Genomic DNA, 21,262 nt, shown 5'->3' with positions numbered 1-21,262 from the left:
CATGCTCCCTACCTCGTCCCTCTCAGATTTTGGAAGGCACTTCAGATTGTTAAATCTTGGGTCGAGTGCTGTAGCTATCTTTACAAATCTCACATTGGTACCTTCTTTGCGTTTTGTCAAATCTCCTGTGAAAGTGTTCTTAAAATGAACAACAACTTGTGCTGGGACATCATCCGAGACTGCCATAACATGAAATATATGGCAGAATATGGGTAAAACAGAGCAGGGGACGTACAATTCTCCCCCAAGGGGTTCAGTCACAAATTTAATTAACGCATTATTTTTTTAACAAGCATCATAGGCATGGAAGCATGTCCTCTGGAATGGTGGCTGAAGCATGAAGGGGCATACGAATGTTTAGCATATCTGGCACGTAAATACCTTGCAATGCTGGCTTCAAAAGTGCCTTGCAAATGCCTGTTCTCACTTTCTGGTGACATTGTAAATAAGAAGAGGACAGCATTATCTCCTGTAAATGTAAACAAACTTGTTTGTCTTAGCGATTGGCTGAACAAGAAGTAGGATTGCGTGTACTTGTAGGTGCTGAAATTTTACATTGTTTTGTTTTTGAATGCAGCTACATAACAAAAAAAATTTACGTTTGTAAGTTGCACTTTCAGGACAAAGAGATTGCACTGAAGTACTTGTATGAGGTGAATTGAAAAATACTATTTCTTCTGTTTATCATTTTTACAGTGCAAATATTTGTAATCAAAATATACACTTTGATTTCAATTGCATCACAGAATACAAGATATATATGAAAATGTAGAAAAACATCCAAAATATTTAATAAATTTCAATTGGTATTCTCTTGTTTAACAGTGCGATTAAAACTGCGATTAATCACGATTACTTTTTTTAATCGCAATTAATATTTTTGAGTTAATCGCGTGAGTTAACTGCGATTAATCGACAGCCCTAATAATGACATAAAGGAGGGTAATGTAATTAATGCAAATCAACATGAAATAGATCTTGTCAAACTAACATGATATCCTTTTTTGATGAGATTACAAATTTGGTTGATAAAGGGAAGGGTGTTGACTTCTGTAAGGCATTTGACTTGGGGCTGCATTACATTTTGATTAAAAAACTAGAACAATTATAAAATTAATATGGCACACATTAAATGGATTTAAAACTGGCTGATAAATCTCAGAATGTAACTGTAAACAGGGAATTGAGCAGGTCTGTTTCCACTTGGGGCCCACCAGGATTGGTCCTTGGCCCTATGCTATTTAATATCTTTATCAATCACCTGTAGGAAAACATAAAATCATCACTGATAAAGTTTGCAGATGACAGAAAAATTGGGGGAGTGGTAAATAATGAAGAGGACAGGTCATTGATTCAGAGCAATCTAGATCTCTTAGGCTATGTCTACACTACAGACCCATGCAGGTGCACTCCTCTGCATCTTCGGGGCACTTCGGCGGCAGGTCCCAGAGCGAGTGAAGGACCTGCCGCCGAATTTCCGCCGAAGACCCAGAGCGGAAGGACCCCCCGCTGCCGAATTGTTGCCGAGGATCGCAAAATGCCGCCCCCCAAGTCCTGCTGCCCTAGGCGACCGCCTAAGGTCGCCTAGTGAAAGCGCCAGCCCTGCTGAGAACAAAGAATGTAGGCCATACTTACAGTATGGAGGATTATACCTTGAGAAGCAGCAACTCTGAAAAAGATTTGAGGGTAATGGTGGATAATCAGCTGAACATGAGCTCCCAGTGTGATGCTGTGGCCAAAAGAGCTAATGCGATTCTGGGATGCATAAACAGGGGCATCTCAATTAAGAATAGAGAGGTTATTTCACCTCTGTATTTGGCACTGGTGCAACGTTACTGCAAAACTGTGTCCAGTTCTGGTGCCCACAATTCAAGAAGGATGCTGATAAATTGGAGAGGGTTCGGATAAGAGTCACGAGAATGATTAAAGGATTAGAAAACCTGCTTTATAGTGAGAGACTGAAGGAGCTGCATCTATTTAGCTTAACAAAGAAAAGATTGAAGGGTGACTTGATCCACAGTCTGTAAGTACCTACCTGGGGAACACATATTTGATAAGGGTCTCTTCCGTCTAGTAGCGAAAGGTCTTACGTGAACCAATGGCTGGAAGTTGACGTTACACAAATTCAGATGGGAAATAAGGCATAAAATTTTACCCGTGAGAGTATTTAACCGTTGGAACAATTTACCAAGGGTGCTGGGAGATTCTCATCACTGACCATTTTAAAATCAGGATCAGATGTTTTTCTGAAAGATCTGCTCTAGGAATTATTTTGGGGCAGTTCTCTGCCTGTGCTAGGAGGCCAGACTAGATGATCACAATGGACCCCTCTGGCCTTGGAATAGATGAATAAGGGAGTAGGGTCTATGGTGAGAGGAAGGGGTTTGTCATGGGGGAGTGGGATTTGCCATAAGGAGATGGGGTCTGTGCTGAGGGGAAGGGATTTGTTGTGAGGGGGCGGGGTCTGTGTTGGGGGGTGGGTCTGTGCTGAGGGGATGGGTCTTGCTGAGGGGGAGGGGTTTCCCTTGAGGAGGCGTGGTCTGTGTTGAGGGGGCGGGGTCTGTGCTGAGGGGGTGGGGTCTGTGCTGAGGGGAAGGGATTTGTTGTGAGGGGGCGGGGTCTGTGTTGAGGGGGTGGGGTCTGTGCTGAGGGGAAGGGATTTGTTGTGAGGGGGCGGGGTCTGTGCTGAGGGGGCGGGGTCTGTGTTGAGGGGCGGGGTCAGTGTTGAGGGGAAGGGATTTGTTGTGAGGGGGCGGGGTCTGTGTTGAGGGGGCGGGGTCTGTGCTGAGGGGAAGGGATTTGTTGTGAGGGGGCGGGGTCTGTGTTGAGGGGGCGGGGTCTGTGCTGAGGGGAAGGGATTTGTTGTGAGGGGGGCGGGGTCTGTGTTGAGGGGGCGGGGTCTGTGCTGAGGGGGGGGTCTGTGCTGAGGGGAAGGGATTTGTTGTGAGGGGACCGGGTCTGTGCTGAGGGGGGGGGGGGGGGGGTCTGTGCTGAGGGGAAGGGATTTGTTGTGAGGGGGCGGGGTCTGTGTTGAGGGGCGGGGTCTGTGCTGAGGGGAAGGGATTGGTTGAGCGAGGGAGGGGTCGGGGTTTCCCTTGTGGGGGCGGGGTCTAAGATGGAGTTGTTGAGGGCTAGGGTTGCCAACTTTGTTTGGAGGAATTCCTGGAGATTTCATCACGACATAATCTTTAATTGAAGATTAATCTTGATTTCCCGGAGACTCCAGGACAATCCTGGAGGGTTGGCGACCCTACTGGGGGGGGATCTCTCCTCGGGGGGGGTGACACGCCCCCGAGAGAAGCGCGGCTAACGCTGGGGGCGGAGTCACTCCCGAGGGGCGTGGCCAGTTCCAGAGGGCGGGGTTAGCCGCGGGGCCCTACTCCCGGCCCGGCCCGGCCGCCCTTTCTCGCGCCTGCGCGATGCCAGCCTGCGCGGCCGCGAGTCCCGGATTTAAAGGGGCCGCGGGGGCGGCGGGGTTGGCCTAGGGGCCTGTCAGTCCCCGGACTCTCCTGCCGCGGCTGCCGGAACCAGGGGCGCGGCGCGGCGCGGCGCGCGGGGTAAGTGGCGGAGGGGCCTGGGGCTGCGCGTCCCCCGCTCCCTCCGGGGCCCGGCCCGTCTCCCCCCGCCGGCCAGAGTCGCTGGGGCAGGGCAGGGCAGAGCGGCCTGTGCTGTGAGACTGCCCGGCCCCTCCCCCGGCTCCCTGCAGCGGGCAGTGCCCGGCGCTGCTGCACACCCGGCCCCACAAGCCGGGCACGGGCCTGGCCCGGCCCGGGGCACTGCGGCGCGGAGTGCGGGCTGGGGGCCTGCCCAGGGCTCGCTCACGTGTGTCTGTGCTCAGCCCCGAGACAGCACTTGGGACCATACTTGGGGGCAACTTACGCTGCTCAGAGACTTAGGAAGGCGCCTTGGTTTGTTCCCCTTTTTCTCTGACTTAGCGTTGCCTCGAGGGATCTGTATGCCTGCTGCCTTCAAGATCCTCTTCTCGCAGACCGCCAGGACACTAAGCAGAAGGGAAGGACTTTGCTTGCCCCAGAGACAGGCTTTTCTACTGAGATTTGAAAGCTGCCTTCTGGGTCTCCCTGTGGCCAGCCCATTTACTTGGTCCTGGTTGCTGGTAAGAAATAAGTCTCTTCTTTCTGCCAGCAGAAGCCGGGGAGCTTGTGCTGAAGACTTTGCTGTTCCTTCAGCTTTGCGTGTTTGGCATCGTAGGGTCTGCACAGTCCCTGATGAGATGGCGGAGCAGAGGTACTGCGTGGACTATGCCAAGCGCGGCACAGCCGGCTGCAAGAAATGTAAGGAGAAGATCTTGAAGGGGATGGTGCGCATTGGGAAGGTGGTCCCCAACCCCTTCACAGAGTCGGGCGGGGAGATGAAGGAGTGGTACCATGTGACGTGCATTTTTGAGAAGCTCGAGAGGGCTCGGGCCACAACAAAGAAGATTGAGGACATCACAGACTTGGAGGGTTGGGAAGAGCTCCAGGATCCGGAGAAAGAGATGATAAACCAGCATATCTCAGGTGAGATGCTTGAGGGAGAACCTCTGTGCTATTGTCTTGGGCCTTAATAATCTGTAATATTAGGCAAGTTTCAGAGTAGCAGCCGTGTTAGTCTGTATCCGCAAAAAGAACAGGAGTACTTGTGGCACCTTAGAGACTAACAGATTTATTAGAGCATAAGCTTTCGTGGACTACAGCCCACTTCTTCAGATGCATATTAGGATGTAATATTAGGCAATGCTGTATGTCAGTGATTCCTACCCAACAATATATGGACCAGTAAACGGAATTGCAGTTCTTTGTGACTAGTTTGGTTGTCTCTTCCTCTGTATTATGAGTCTCTAGGATGGCTGCTTTCCATTCAGTGGTGCTGTAATCCATCCTGGAGATTGAGAGGTGTGAAGTCACAACATAGATTTGAAGAAGCCCAAGTTCCCTCATATACAAGTGAATGGCAGGTGTGAGGTGCTAGGAAGTATAGCTAAACTCTTTAGTTAAATTAATACTTGCTCAAGAAAGATTGGAAGTTAGTGTTGTATGCTGTAATTCCCCAAACCATTTTCAGTTGCTGTCACGTAGTTGCCCCTGCCTTTACTATCTAATTTTTCCTAAAAATGGCCTGCTTGCACTGAAGTTGGTAGTTTTTGCTTTTTCAAACATCAGTATTGCTTCTATGCTTTTTGTTTTCTACAACACCAGTTATTCCACTGAGTCGTGATTTTTTTTCCTGTTCCCAATCTGAATTGAGGACTTCCCTTCACAAATTTCTCATCTTTAAGCCCTTTCCTTGAAAAGCTTTTCACCTTTTGGAGTCAGTCATCTAATTTAGCTGTTTAATCAGTTGACAGTGGTCACTGTTGAAAGAGGAGGAGTCTTGTATCATTCCACTGGGGAAAAGTGCATTGCGTCTGCAGTTGTTACAGACCCTGGCTACCTTAGAAACCATCTAAGAATCAAAACTTACTTTTTTTCCAAAGAGGTTGTGGCAGCTAAGGCTTTGGAGTGGATCCTTCCTCATTGCTCCATGATACTCGGGGTATGTCTTCATGACACAGTTAACTTGGGTGATTGTCTGGGTTAGCCTAGTTTGAGTGTGAGCAGCCATACCACAAAGTATACCTGAGTTATTGTGTCCTCACTGGTGCTGCACCTTCACTTGTGTATCACTAGAACTTCTAGGGACATATCCCATGGTTCTTTGAACTGCAGGGAGCTGAGGTGCTCTGATTTCCCAGTGAGTTGAGAAAACTTGTCTGTCCTTGGGGGCAGTTGAGGGGAACTGTGGGAAGTCATTGGAGGACTATCAGTACTTGAGCTATTTATTATTTGTATTACCGTGGTGCCATGTTCATGGACCAGGCCCCCGTTGTGTTAGGCATTGTCCAAACATAGAACAAAAAGAAGGTCCCTGCCCCAGGTAGCTTAGCCTGCATCGTCACTGAAAAATGGGAGGATTACCAGCTTGAGTGAAAGTGGCACCCAGACTCTAGCCTATCCCCCCAGATGGGCCAGTTAACCCAAGTTTAAAGCATCCCTAAACTCACGTGAGAGTGTTTTATGTGTGGATCGGAGGGGTTAGAGGCAACATCTAAACAAGTGCCTGAGTTAACTCTGCAGTGAAGAGAGATTCTCAGAATTCAAGCACTAAAAGAGTGGAAGAGGGAAGCACTGTTGTCTAATGGTGAGAGCAAGACACTGGGAGCCTCAAATCTTGGCTACCATTCCCCGCTAGCTCTGTCTTGCTGTGAGCTTTGGCATATCACTTAACCGCTCTGTTTTCTTATTTGTAAAATGTTTACCTATCCCCTCCTTCCATGTGTTATGCAGGTTAATTGTTTGGAAGTTCTGACAGAAGTTGCTCATTGCAAAGTATTGTAAATTACTTACCTGATTTCGTTGTTGGGGATTACGGGTTGCGTTGACCCCGATGCTTTACCTCTTACTGTGTTCTACAGAGGCCAATTCCAAGGCTGCGACCACACCTAAGAAAAAGGCGACAATCCAGACGAAGATCTCCCCCAGTGGACAGATAACCAGTCCCAAGAAGGAGCTACTAGCTACCCCCAATCCATCACCAAAGAAATTCTCTGGCTTCACAGGTGGGAATTATGCTGATGCTGGGGGAACCTTCATTCCTCTTATAACAGCATTAGCAGTGGAGTTTCAATTTGAGTCAAACCTCAGGAGTTTATATCTAGTGAATAAGAAATGATTTAGTGGTAACAAAACTTTATATTTTATTTACTTTGTGTAGACAAAGTTAAGTGTTTTCTAAGCTGTCAGTCATAAAAGAACTGATGTTTGCATTATTTTGGTGATAAATTATTGGAGATATCCCATCTCCTAGAACTGAAAGGGACCTTGATAGGTCATCGAGTCCAGCCCCCTGCCTTCACTAGCAGGACCAAGTACCGATTTTGCCCCAGATCCCTAAGTGGCCCCCTCAAGGATTGAACTCACAACCCTGGGTTTAGCAGGCCAATGCTCAAACCACTGAGCTATCCCTCCCCCTTTTGATGTGTACAAAAGGGATTAAACCTACCAAATCTTCTGCCCAGAAAGAGTAAGGAGACTGGAGAACTGTATTTATAAGTCTAGATCAGTGGCTTCCACTCTTTTTCATTTGTAAGCCCCTAAAAAATGCAACCCCCTTTGGAAATCTTAGACACAGTCTGCAGACCCCCAGGAGCTCGTGGACCACAGGTTGTAACCACTAGTCTAGATCAAATGTTGACTCCAGTTATCTGTAATCAGAAGGACCTGCACCTGTCAGTGGAAAAGCTCTGATTGACATTAGGGGGAGCAGGATCTGGACTCAATTGTATGCATGAACAATGATGTTATTTTGAAACCTATAACTGAAGTGGAGAGCATTTTTATTTTGTGACTTACGCTGGCTACCTGGCTGGTTCTTTGAAGAGCCTTTGGGATTTGGAAACTGCACCTTTTTCTATGGAAAGAGAGGCTGAAATAAACCAGGTAGCACAATCTGGGATTTTTTTTTAATATTTAGTGACACTTGTTAAAGTAAAATCACTTTCCCTCAAAATTGCAGAAATGTGAGCACAGGCCTTCTTTGCCTTGGTACCACTGGAAAAAACTTCATTTCTAAATGAAAATTCAGTAAATGTGTTTTATTGTATTGGACAAACTCTAGTTTTGTAGGTTATTTCATCGTGCTCAGAATTGTATAACAGAAGCTAGAGATGGAAAGACTCCATTATTTCACCCAGTCTTTCTTGCCCATATAGGATTCTCTTATGCTGTTTTCTAGTTTTGTCCAGTTTAGCTCTAAGAAATTGAGCGTCCATCTTTCTTTTGGGTGAGGGAAGGGAAACCACAGAGTTGGCAAGTGTAGAAATAAATTTCTCATAGTTTTCAGAATATAACTGTCCAGAAGCTGTGCAGATCTCTTCATCCCTCCCAAGTGGAGTAGTATCCTGTAACTGAAAGCTTTTGTAATAAGTTGCGTATTTGCTGATTAGTTCCTGAACCTTAGAATCATAGAATATCAGGGTTGGAAGGGACCTCCGGATCTAGTCCAACTCCCTGCTCAAAGCAGGACCAATCCTCAACTAAATCATCCCAGCCAGGGCTTTGTCAAGCCTGACCTTAAAAACCTCTAAGGATGGAGATTCCACCACCTCCCTAGGTAACACGTTCCAGTGCTTCACCACCCTCCTAGTGAAATAGTGTTTCCTAATATCCAACCTAGACCTCCCTCACTGCAACTTGAGACCATTGCTCCTTGTTCTGTTATCTGCCACCACTGAGAACAGCCGAGCTCCATCGTCTTTGGAACTGCCCCTTCAGCTAGTTGAAAGTAGCTATCAAATCCCCCCTCACTCTTCTCTTCTGCAGACTAAACAATCCCAGTTTCCTCAGCCTCTCCTCATAAGTCATGTGTTCCAGCCCCCTAATCATTTTTGTTGCCCTCCGCTGGACTTTCCAATTTTTCCACATCCTTCTTGTAGTATGGGGCCCAAAACTGGACACAGTACTCCAGATGAGGCCTCACCAATGTCGAATAGAGGGGAATGATCACCTTGTGAGCAGTAAAGAGGCCTGGGTTTAGTTAATTACGTTATTGCTAGGGTATTGATCCTCTTGTCTCTAACATCAAGACAAACAGATGCTCACTGGGTACACAGAATAATTACATTATTACAGTAGAACCTAGTTTATCCATAGGCAACTGGAAATTGGATTGTGTCCCCTCAAGTTCACCTGTTGCATAGTAAAACAAATTTCAAATTAGTTAAATCAGGGGACTTGGAATTTGTTTTATTTGGATGAACTGGTTGTAGTGTACTTCAGGAGGCCGAATCCGGTTTGTGGCTCGTGGGATGGGCTCCATCTTGGCATCTGCCTCTGGAAGTTGAGTGGGAAGAAATGAAAAATGGTTAGGGAGGGATCATAAGGGAGCCTGCAGCTTTGTCAAGCCTTTTCCTTCCACTGAAGGTTGCCTTTTGCTGTGAGAATATTGGGGAAACCTGATGCTGGAGTGGAGAATTGCCTATACAGTGAGAATAAAATAAAATTATCATGCTGACAGATGCTTTCTCATTGAGATTTTAACTTTATTTCATAAATTCCAGAAAATTCTCATGTGCTCGGAGTGCAAAGTACATACTAAAGTAGTTGAATTTTTTGTTAAAAATGCACATTCAGATTTTTAATCATGATTTTACAAATCTCATTGCTGTGCACTTCACTACTCACGTCTGAAGCTTTGCCAGCTTGTTGGGATTGTTCTTGCTTTTCATTTGCCTGGACAGTAGTGACCCTCATCTTCAAAGTTTGTACCCTATCATCCCAACCCTATTTATCAAAAGTTAAATACATGCTGTGTCTCCTTTTGTACAGTTAAACCGGGCAATTCTGATGAAGCCCCTGAAAGCTCTCCCCACAAGTCTAGCCTCTCTGCAAAGAAGTGTGACCCAAAGCACAAGGATTGCTTGCTGCGGGAGTTCAGAAAGTTGTGCGCCATGGTTGCCGAGAAGCCCAGCTATAACGTGAAAACGCAGATCATTCAGGACTTCTTGCAAAAAGGAACTGCGGGAGGTGTGTCGGTGTTGGGAGGGCATCTGAAAATACTGAACGGCAAAGGCCACCCAGCTTTATGTCAGGGATGGGGACAAAGGACAATCAAGTCCATGAGTAAGATATGATTCACAGAGGTGTGCGCTGCACCACTTTTGTCTCTGTTGTGATGTGGGCAGTGCCTACAGTGTGGACTGCCTTGCTCTCGTCTGTCTTCTAGATAAGAAGTTCAATAAGACTGGGTCCCGTGGTGGGATCAGGAGAAATTTTTGTAGCTGGTGCTAAATTTGCAGTATCAGAATTAGCTATGGGGGACCAAGTGGGAGGTGCCCTTGAATGTAGAGTAGTACCCCATAGGGCAACGCATGGTGGGCCGTGGTTGTGTTGCTGTACTTACCTGCTGGGCCCCTGCGTACATGAATCTAGAGTCTGTCGCTGAGACCAATGTCTGACAGTTTCTAATGATGCACACGCCCTTTTCCAGATGGCTTCCATGGTGACCTCTACCTGACTATTAAGCTGCTATTACCAGGTGTTATTAAAAGTGTTTACAACGTGAACGACAAGCAGATTGTCAAACTGTTCAGCAGGATTTTCAACTGCAGCCAGGATGAGATGGTCCGAGACCTGGAGCAGGTCAGTAAAGAGATGGAGACCGCATGTTCGTTTCATCTCTTGCCGTTCAGCCCCTTGATACTGAAACCGTGCACATTTTCCTTCCCTTGAAAGGATTATAAGATTTCAGAGCTGGAGTTGGTGGTTCTCTTTCATCATAAAGCTTCCCACAAACTGGACCTCTTGTATAATGGTATTCCAACAGAATGCAGGCTAGCGTTATGATGCGCATCAGTTAACCCCTAGCATCCAGGACTAAAGCTATGCTAATGTAAAAGTTATGAACAATACACTGGTCACACTTGACACACTGAAATGTTTGCTGCAGCTACCCCAGGGGTTCTTATTTTGTCCCATTTAACTGATTGTTTTGCAAGGACTTACTTTAAAATAAAAGCAAAATTATAATCCAAACTATCATGATGGGTCCACTTCTGTAGGCTTAGAGGGTACTAGCTTCCAGTGAACTCAGCAAGAATTCACGGCACATAAACTCTACAAGATTGGATTCATGGTGAGGAAATTAAAGGCCCCAAATGTTGCAGTGGTGGAAAATCTAATGACAGCAGGACACAATGTCTGTCTTGCATATACCACTTAAAAAAGAAATGGCTGGGAAGACAGTCCCAGTGCTGCATCAGTGTTGCCCTTCCTTGCTCTTTGCTTGTGACCCATTCATAGAGGTCTGGCATCAGACTCCCTTTTTCCCCTCCTACTAAAGATCTAATTATTGACTCATACTTCATCTCCATCCCTTTTGCCTTAGTCTCCTGCCAAAGGTTTGATAAACACCCTGGTTTTGTTTGTTTTGGAGACAGGGAGATGTTTCCGAAACTGTGCGCATCTTTTTTGAAGAGAGCAAGTCCTGCCCTCCGGCTGCCAAAAGTCTCCTTACCATCCAGGAAGTGGATGAGTTCCTCACTCAACTTTCAAAGCTTTCCAAGGAGGACGATCAGCAAAGTGTGCTGCAGGATATCGCTAGCAGGTAGGGTGAGACACTGGTAAATCTGACTCTGAGGCCATAAACACAAACCAGTGCGTGGTTCTGATTATTTTTTAAGGGGATAAGGATCGGTCTCTTGTATTTAGATAACTGGTTTGAATCCAGCCCACATTAGTAGTCTTTGCACTCTGGCTTTTTGACAGTCTGTGTGAAATGTGTTGGTCTCAGTGCAGTTCCTAGTGGATAAGTGTGCACATTAAAAACTATAACCACAATTGTTACTGATGAAAAGGCCATACAGACTGAACTTGCTCCTCGCATCTATAAAGGGTCCTTCAATGGCAGAGTTGAATCTCATTTGAGTACTGATCAGCGTGGAGAGCATGTTGCTTTTGCTCATGGTGCGTGTAAAGAATTTCAGTCTTGGCTATCAAGTCAGTATCTAGCACCAGCACTGAGCAGAAGGTCAACAGAGAAACTTCTGATCTAATCGGAATGTAAAGCTGCGGTTCTCAGCCACTGTGAGGGAAGAAACCCTAAAGAACCTGGGCATGTCTTGCTTGATCACCATATAGGTTCTGGCTATGGACCAGTTACCATATTTTTAATTTACATTAATTTGTTACATTTTAAAATGAAGTTGTTAACAATCTTTCTACAACTTCTGTATATGAAGAAATAGAATTACTGTAGGGGTTAAATTTGAAGGACACTGTGAAGTCCTTCAAGCCATCTGTTTTTGGGCCTGTAAGAGTGTAACATCTCATACATTTTTGTTCTTTGACCATAGTAAGGCTTTTGAATTGATCCTTCCAGACCTGAATAATGATAAACACTTGGGCCAAGGTGTTCCAGCGTAGCAAATTATTTTTAGTGCTTAACTTTTGAGATACCTTAAAGGGGCCTGATTTGCAGTGCCCAGGACTTTCTGAAAATCAGATCCGTGAAAGCATCTCACGTTGGACACCCAAAATCACTTTTAAAAATCTGGACCCTGATATTTACCATGCCACACAGACTTGGTGTCACTCATCTGTCTAAAGTCAAGTATTTGATACTTCATTCCATCTATACTTAGTTCATGATTCAACTGATGTGGATCGGAATGCTGCACAGTGCAGAAGTCGGCGTTTAACCTCTTTGTCAGTGAGACTGAACTGTTACCACCATCCGTTTTTTCTCAACTGATGTGTGATAAGAGCTCCATGCAGCTTCCTGTTTGCTTTTCCTAATGGCTGTGTGTCACGTACTTGTTTCTTGGTTTTTGCAAATATGCTCTTATTCGATTGCTAGTTATTGCCAAAAGAATGAATTCCTTGGAGTTTGCAGCGAGACCTTCTTGGGTTTTTGCATTTTCCCAGATTCTGCATGTTCTCAATCTTTTTGGTAACTCTCCTTTAATTTGTATTGGGGTTGGTCTCTCTTGTCCCTCGCTGGAAAATATTGACTTGAGAGAATCATCCTTTAACTGAGCTACGAATAGAGTTATAGGAAGTCAGTCAAATTTTCAGCTCTTCTTGGGTCCCAGGGCCAAGATCCCACTGAGATGACACTAATGCTCAACGTCTAGAACAGCGGTTCTCAAACTTTTTAGCAACCTGAAGAGACCCATTTTGATTAAAAAAAATTTCGTGGACCCTCAAGCTCCCCACTCAGCCCCAGGCCCCGACCCCACTCCACCCCTTCCCTCAAGGCCCCACCCCTACCCCTCCTCTTCCCTACCTCTTTCCACCCCCTCCTCCGAGCATGCCCCATCCCCACTCCTCCCCCTCCATCCCAGCACCTCCTGCACGCCGGGGAACTGAGAGTAGGTACTCTAGGGGGTCCACCAGCGATGCTGCTCGCCTCCTCCCCCTCCCTCCCAGTGCCTCCTGCACGCCGCTGAACAGCTGTTCCCCAGCATGCAGGAGGCACTGGGAAGGAGGGAGAGGAGTTGAGGGAGGGGCTGGCGGACCCCCTGAATACCCTCGCAGACCCCAGTTTGAGAAACGCTGGTCTAAAGGTTGATACAAACAAGTCTATCCTCTGACCTCTTACATAGCATCATTGCAAACTGCTTCGCAAACTATATGCGTAGAACAGCACTGGATAGCCCTCCTCCCAGAGATAACTGTATTAGCTAAATAACCCGTTGTGCAACAGTGAGAAAAGGGCAAATCCCGGTGTTAAATCCTGTGGTATCTTTAATATCTAGACATTTCACACACGGTCTCTTCTAAAAGCCTACTCACCACCACGTGCAGTAAATTGCATGGAACTCAGTTTCCTGCTGAAGGATGAAAGGTTTTGACCCTGCTGGGATTTGAACCTATGCTTCTGGAGAGTTTTGGAGCCTTATCCTAAAGTTTAGATCACTGGCTGAGCCATCCCCTTAATACATTTCTTTTGATTATTTGCATAGATTGTGGGAGCTGAGCGAGTGTTTCAATCAATACCAGACACCCTGATTTCAGTACTGTGCCCTGCTGAGTGCATGGCTTGTATCTGCTCTAACTTCAGCAGACAGTGGGCATACCTCCAACATGGACAGTGATCGTATTGCTGAAATGCAGCTATGCCATCTGCCTCGTGATTTGCATAACACACATGTAACAGTGAGATCAATTATACACCTCGCTTTCCAAGGAAACTGATGGGAGCTCCATTTCCTCAGTCATTCAGAGCTCTAGAAAGTATGTTGCAGTGACTGCGGGGCTGGTGGCATGGTTTTAAACTGCTCGTTATGTTATGTAACTGCTATTGTAGTGACACTATATAAGCTAAAAACTCTGTGGGACTCAAATTTGAAGAGGGTCCTCATCTTTAACTTCTGCGTTTGTGTAGTCATACTCTCATTCTGCTGCATTGTTTATCCCGTGGTGCTGAGGTCTGGAGCAGATTCCTTTCCCTATTATCAAGGGAAGGAGTAGTTCAGATGAACATCTTCTGATTGAATCATCTTTCCATTTTAGGTGCACGGGGAATGACCTGAAATGCATCATCCGGCTAATAAAGCACGATCTGAAAATGAATGCTGGTGCAAAGCATGTGTGAGTTCCACATTTACTGTGTGAGACGTAAAAACGGAAGCCAGCCGCAGCCTCCTTAACTGTCTGCAGAGAGGCTTGGCTTGAGAGAGTGACTTTCTTTTTCCCCCTTAATTGTTTAAAGGTTGGATGCTTTAGATCCTAATGCCTATGAGGCATTCAAAGCCTCACGCAATCTCCAGAATGTGGTGGAGCGAGTGCTGAGGAACCAGCAGGAGGCTGAGAAGTTGCCAGGTCTGAAGCGAACCCTCAGCGTCCAGGCCTCACTGATGACCCCTGTTCAGCCCATGCTGGTAACGTGGATTTCCTCATTACTTTGCATAGGAGGGAGAGATGAGGATCCTCATACAAACTGTCCTGAGATCCTGACCTTTAAGGATCAATAGATGCATAAATGGTTATGTAAGATGGGGTGCGAGGCACAGATCTAGTACCTGGCTTTTAAACTGCTCTTCCATGGAGAAGCCTGCACGAAGTGTGTTGTATAAGTGTTATTGTAGTGATGTGAAATAAGCAAAAATCTCTCTCTGGAACTCACGTTTCTTCAATTTCTCCTGGCTTTTCTTTGGAAAGTTTTGTAGAAAATCATTTCTGCTCTTTTGGGGCACAATGCTTCAGATAGTTAGTTTGTTTCTTTTGTTGGAACAAAAGAAACTAAATATTTCTTGGCTAAAAAAATCTTGGCTAAGTGGTCCCTAGAGGGGAAGAAGGTACTTACAGCCTCTAAATATTTGGAAGAGGTGAAGTTTACGTGGAGCGAGACAGAGCTCTAAATAAGATTGACTGAGTTAAATTAAGAAAAAGAGAACTTGGTCTGAAGGTCAGGAGATATTCCCTGATAACACGATCTGTTAAAGGGGAATTTGTCATCAGGAAATCTGTTATTCCAAGAAACTAGTTAAAAGTAATTCCAGTCACTACCTTCACAAGTGAAGTTTTCATGGGATTCTTCTTTCCTGTCTTCTGTAAGGCTGAAGCCTGCAAGTCAATCGACTACGCCATGAAGAAGTGCCCCAATGGGATGTATGCAGAGATCAAATACGATGGGGAGCGAGTTCAGGTCCACAAGAATGGAGATCACTTCAGCTACTTCAGCCGAAGCCTCAAACCTGTCCTCCCTCACAAAGTAAGCAGAGTCCTAAGCTCCCTTTTGTAACTTGCCTTCGGTTTGCTTTTCTCCTCTCCAGGCTCATGTGATAAACTGTGAATTCCCCAGCAGTTCCTGGAGCCAAGAAGCCCAGTGTCTGTTGCAGACCATTGTGCACCATATCAAATGTTCTATGAATTTTGAAAGCTGCATTCAGCACTGTGGGCAGAATTCATTGTTAAGCTCTTGGGGCATGTCTATACTGCACAGTAAGCCTGGTCTCTGACTCAGGTTTGAGCCGAAGCCCTGCTTTCTTCCACACCCAAACTTGGGTCAGCAAGCACTCAGGACCTGGGTCCGTAGGACCCTTCTAGGGGGTTGGGTCACAGCCTGAGTCCTTGGGCGCAAGCCGTGTCATTTTGCAGTGTGGATACAGCTGAAGCTGCACACCCAAGTCAAAAGGTCTGCATAGGGCAGTGTGGATGTGTGAGATCTTGGTCCAGGCCAGAAGGGACCATTGTGATCATCTAGTCTGTTCTCCCATACAGCACAGGCCAGAGAACTTCCCTAAAATAATTCCTACAGCAGATCTTTCAGAATAATATTCCATGTAGATTGAAAAATTGTCTGATGGAGAATCCACCATTATCCTCAGTAAATTGTTCCAGTGATTAATTACTCTCCTCATTCTAAATTCATGCCGTATTTCCAGTCTGAATTTGTCTAGCTTCAACTTCCACCCAGTGGATCATGTTGTATCTTTCTCTGCTAGATTGAAGAGCACGTTATTAAATATTTGTTCCCTATGTAGATACTTGTAGACTGTAATCAAGTCAGCCCTTAACCCTTGTCATGATAAATAGATTGAGCTCTTTGAGTCTCACTATAAAGGGTGTTTTCTAATCCTGTAATTGGTGGGAAATGCCCAGATACTGCTGGGAACTGAGGGTTGAGTCATTTTGACACCACACGTTCAATGGTTGCTTTGATTCAAAGACACCGTGTGTGAAAGCTGGTGAATGATGCTGGATGCTTGTCCCATTTGGTAAGATTTACATTAGGAGGAGTATTTGTGGCGTGCGAGAGAACTGGTTCGTACTGTGAGGCACATGCCGAGGCTCAGACTTGTACCTTGTTCTGAAAGCCTAAGTCTGAACTCACTCTCCATCTTCTAGAATTCGTGTCCTATATATAAACCTGCTTCCTCCCTCCTACCTCTCCTTTCCATGTTTCTCCATAACTCCCTCTCCCGGCCCGGGAAAGTCTGAGGGATTGTGATTCTGCCGCTCCTTTGTACCTACCCCAGTCTCTTTCCTACACCTCTCATTGTCGGGGATGCTTTGGCTGCCTTAAGGCATGGGTTGAATGGCATTGTGTTATGGATGGTTGCAGTGTGTTTAATACTACAGCCTTATCTGCTACACAAAGTTGAAAGGGGGAAATTGCTCCCCCTGCAGGTTACTGTCGGTATGTTCCCATGTGTTTATAGCTCTGATTCAATTATCTCTCCAGTGTACAATCGCTTGCTGCTGGGATAATGAGAAGCTATCCAGCCAAGTACATTGCGTTCTGAGTGGAAAACATTGTGTGTATTGCTGTGTTTGCTTTTCTCCCAGGACTGCATGAAGGGTGGGGGGCCCCCATCTTTGCTAAAAGAATGGGACAGACCCCTAGGCAGACTTAGAGCGTGTAAGGAAAGTAAGTCATTGCTATGTGCTTTTTCAGGTAGCCCATTTTAAGGACTTCATCCCTCAGGCTTTCCCTGGTGGACATAGTATGATCCTGGATGCGGAAGTTCTTCTGATTGACAACAAAGCCGGCAAACCGCTACCCTTCGGGACCCTTGGAGTGCATAAGGTACCAAAGTGGGCACTTGCCATGTGTTGCTGCCGCAGTCTGAAGGTTAAAGCTGGTTGTTTAGATGCGATTAGTCTGTCAACTTAAAATTTTTTGTCATGCAGTTCATTATCACTTAGGGCCATTCACATACCCAGTGCTGAATAGAACGCTAGAGGAAGATCTGGTCCCTGGCCCAAGGATGTGATCGTGTCAATTAGAAGGTACCGCTGAGGCACAGTGCACTAGATTATCAGAAGATCGTCTGATCAAATGGTGGTCCAGATGTTTGGGAAACTTCCGCCCAGGATGGATATTAAAAAAAAGATTGCAGGGAAAAATCAGTCACTTACAGGCTTCTCTGCCGTTGAATATTCAGGATTGCTTGCAACATTCTTTAGCAGGTGGAAAAGGACAGAATGATACTGACCTGAGCTTTAGGTCTATATCAGTATGATTTTAAAGCTCAGACCTATGTTAAACTGAGGTGAGGATCAGGGCCATAAACTGAAAATTAAATTGGAACTGTTTTATTGATTTCTAAGGAGCCGGTTATCTGAAATCAATGGAAGGTTTGTTTGGTTTTCCTCATAGCAGTAACTCCTTTTACTTGGGTTGCTTTAAGCCATTAATATCATGTAGCTTTTATTACCAGGTCACTTGGAAATTAACACATTTTATTTTCCTATTTTGTATGTAAAGAGACACTGTAAATTTAAATCAGGCTTTGTAAGAATGTTTATGGCTGTTGCAAAATACAATTTTAGCATGAAAGATTAGAGGGGAAAATATTTTTCTGTTTAGTGTTTTGTATGCTTGAGAGCACTTTGCATATAGTCACATTTCTCCTGTATTCCTGCTTGCATAATAGCTTTTGATGGTAGAAACAGATTGATTTCTTTGATCTTAATTGTTTTGCAGAAAGCTGCTTTCCAGGATGCCAATGTCTGCTTGTTCGTGTTTGACTGCATCTATTTCAATGACACCAGCCTGATGGACAGGTGTGTTTGGCAGACCGCTTCATTGATGTTCAGGATGGAGAAATAGGTGTAGGGCAACGTTTTCTAAAGCACCTAAGTTCCATTTTCAAAATTGACTTAAGCATTTGGGAGCCTAAGTCACACTGAAAGACAGTGGGATTTAGGCTCTTAAGTACCCAAGTCCCTTTTGAAAATGGGATTTGGGCTTTTAAGTGAGGCACTTTTGAAAATATCAACCCTAGTCTGAAGATAGCTCTGCACATTTTCCTCCTCAAGATTCTGGCTGGCATACTGGCAAATGAAATATAGGACACAGATTTCCAGCCAGAATTTTGGGAAGGAAATAAAACACCCTACATTTTTAGTGTTGCTTATAATGTGGTCAATATTTAAGAGCAAAAGAGTAGACGCCAGGATTCCTTGGTTGTGTTCAGAACTCTGCCACTAACTACTCCTGTTGTGAGCTTTGGCAGGTCACTCCTGTGTGCCACAGTTCATTTGTATAATGTATACGTAATATGATGTGTAATGAAGACCACCTAATTCACAGAGGTGTTGTGAGGCTTGCTCAGTATTGGCAGAGCACTTTGAGATCCTTGCGTTATCAGTGCTATAAGTGCAAGTTGTTGTTAAAAACAGAACTTTCCACTTCTCTGTGTGGAAATAAATGTAGGAAGGCATTTGCTAAGTGCTGTTTAAATGTTCACGTGACTAGTACTTTGTGTTGATGGGGATCTTTTGCTTCTCATTGGTTGATGTGTCTGTACTGTGTTTCTTAGGCCCCTGCGTGAGCGTCGAAAGTTTCTCCATGATAACATGGTGGAAATCCCCAACCGGATACTCTTCTCCGAGATGAAGCATGTCACAGTGAGTTCAGTCTCAACTAGTAAGAAGGCATCTTAAATGGTAATCTCTCTGGCCTATGAACTGGGCACTTTGCAGCCCCATGATTAATGGAGCAGCAGTATACTTAGTGGTGCATTTATTGTGGTGATTGTTATCCAAGTGATTGTCCTCCTAGATTCCACTTCTGGTGTGCTCAGGTTCTTTTGGCCTTCAGTGTTTGGGGCTGCACCTGCTCTCCTGCTTGAGGGCATAAAGGGTGGAGTGGGCTCATCATTTCTTACTATCTGTGGCAGCAATATGGAACCTTTGTAGTGTCTGTCTGCTTACTCTATGCGCCGTGCAATTTTTCATAGACTAGTTAATAGTATAGTTAGAGAAGCTCCTGCAAGAACATAGGGAGCAGCTGAAATCCATTGTGAGGGATAGTTAGTAGCCCAAACATCACTACTGGCTGCAGTAGATGCTTCAGATACAGCAGCTCGGTCAGTGTCCCCTTCCAGCAACATGAGCAGGGCTCTAATCTTTGGAAATACTGAAAGAGAGGGGTCCAAATGACTATTGGGGACCTTCCAGCTGAAGGTTGTGATCTGTCCAATGCATTTACTGATGAATCCCTGCATGCTTTGAAAGATTCAAGAGCCACTCTCCACTCATTGGGAGTTTGCACACCAGCTTCTAGGAGGAAGCAGTGACTTTCTGCTTATTACTACAATGCACAAAGGACATTGGAACCACTGAGGGAGAAACAGGGGTTCCAGCACAGGAGGCCCTCTGCCTCTTTCTCCCCTATTGCACACCCTGTGTCTACCTCGCAGCAAGTTTGTCACCATCATTGAGAGCCAATTAGAACCATCCCAAGATTTATGCCCCTTTGCCCCCCGCCCCCTCTTTGACAACACCTTTTTTTATTTTTGGGAGGCCTGGATTCAGATTAATGGTTCTTGGAAATTATAACAAGGGATATTCCATCCAATTTCAGTTGCTTCCTTCCCACCTCATTCCCTGTCACTACTGTTAAAACAAATGGATTTCCTTCTAAACCTTGGAGCAGTGGAAGGAGGTGCATTTGGAACTCGGAGGAAAGAGGTTTTACTGATCTTTTTGAGGATTAGATAACAAGGGAAGCTAGCACCTGATTCTAGATTTGAGATGTCTCAACAGGTGGACGTCAGGCCATGCTTTCACGCAGCACTATACCTTAGCTGAGGCATCAAGGTCTGATGCCTGCTTTGGTTGAGCTGTCCTGCTGTCATTTAAATAGGACTCCTAAGATCAACCTCCTGAATGAGATTACTGCCATCTAGTCACCAGGAGTGGAATCCATGTGGACAATCACTTGAAGAACGGTTACTTACCTTAGTGAGTGTGTAGTCCACCTGGATTCCATGACCAGCCCTCCTCCTCTTCCGCTACAACAGAGTCTTATATCATCTGGATGCTGTATGGTGAAGGAACTGAGGGACAGTTGGGTCTGCTCCACCGTCTTCTACCTGTAGGTGAGGAGCACGAGGATGTCAAAGACTTAAGTACAGCCCCAAAAGACACTGCCAGCCAAAAGAATCTGCTCTCGCATGTGTGGAGTCATGTGCCCCAGAATTGGAATCCATTTGGATGACACAGCTAGAATAACCACATTTACTGTCAGGTCAATGACAGTTCTTTGTGTTTGGAGATATTAGTGGCAGTAGTCATTACATGCACAGACTGACAATAGAGAAAAGCCGGTAATGGGGCTTGCCTCTCTGAAAATCACCTGCTGAAACCAGCTTCTTGTTCATTTCCCTTGCAGTCACTTCATTTTCTGTATGCATTTCTGCTCCTGCCTGAGAGCTGTAACGGTAGGCACAGGAATGTCCATGAACACACCTCTATCTGGTAGGGTAATCTTTTCACAACCGTTTCCTTTTCCTTCCAGAAAGCTTCAGATCTGGCAGATATGATCAATCGAGTCATCCGGGAGGGGCTGGAAGGACTGGTGCTGAAAGATATAAAGGCAAGTCTGCTTATGGTCATGATCTTTCCTTGCTTAGACTTTCTCTGGAATCTTGGAGTAACAATTTCTCAGGAGAAGATTGCACTATGTGTAATGTAAAATTGTTTTCATCTAATCTTACCTTGAACTCTGCTCTTAAGTAGATAAAAGCCTTTGAACTATGCCGAGAATGCCTTACAGTTGATTTCATTTGAGCTCCAGATTACTCACTGCTTCTTACCTAAACCAGTGTTGTTCTCACTTCCTTTCCTCCTCGCGTATTGTTTTCCTGCCATCTGGTCTCCTGGTTATCTAAATGCGTTTGAAGCAGGGCTGTATTGTGCTCTTGTGCCTGTAGCAGTGTAGGCCAGTGGCTAGGGCACCAAACTGGGAGTCAGGAAACATGGATTCTAGTCAT

The 21,262-nt window shown here is 45.5% G+C and overlaps 1 protein-coding gene across 2 annotated transcripts in view; it reads left to right on the top strand.

Annotated features, from left to right (window-relative positions):
• The first annotated feature begins 3,543 nt into the window (after positions 1–3,543).
• Positions 3,544–21,262, top strand: part of LIG3 (DNA ligase 3) — a 28,437-nt gene continuing 10,718 nt past the window's right edge. The window contains exons 1-13 of one of the 2 annotated variants that reach the window (XM_054008730.1): positions 3,544–3,557; positions 3,936–4,517; positions 6,452–6,595; positions 9,363–9,560; positions 10,024–10,175; positions 10,973–11,139; positions 14,049–14,126; positions 14,248–14,416; positions 15,094–15,249; positions 16,936–17,067; positions 17,968–18,047; positions 18,806–18,893; positions 20,788–20,865. In XM_054008730.1, the coding sequence (XP_053864705.1) occupies positions 3,956–4,517; positions 6,452–6,595; positions 9,363–9,560; positions 10,024–10,175; positions 10,973–11,139; positions 14,049–14,126; positions 14,248–14,416; positions 15,094–15,249; positions 16,936–17,067; positions 17,968–18,047; positions 18,806–18,893; positions 20,788–20,865 (2,004 nt within the window). In that variant the 5' untranslated portion in view covers positions 3,544–3,557; positions 3,936–3,955. Of the gene's footprint in view, positions 3,558–3,935; positions 4,518–6,451; positions 6,596–9,362; positions 9,561–10,023; positions 10,176–10,972; positions 11,140–14,048; positions 14,127–14,247; positions 14,417–15,093; positions 15,250–16,935; positions 17,068–17,967; positions 18,048–18,805; positions 18,894–20,787; positions 20,866–21,262 lie in introns of those variants that run through there. The other variant, XM_054008731.1, reaches the window with a different exon arrangement.

Source organism: Malaclemys terrapin, chromosome 18 (genome assembly GCF_027887155.1).
Source record: "Malaclemys terrapin pileata isolate rMalTer1 chromosome 18, rMalTer1.hap1, whole genome shotgun sequence".
In the NCBI taxonomy this organism is placed as follows: Eukaryota; Metazoa; Chordata; order Testudines; family Emydidae; genus Malaclemys; species Malaclemys terrapin.
Note: the sequence above shows the minus strand (reverse complement) of the source record. Positions and strands in the feature narration are given on the sequence as shown.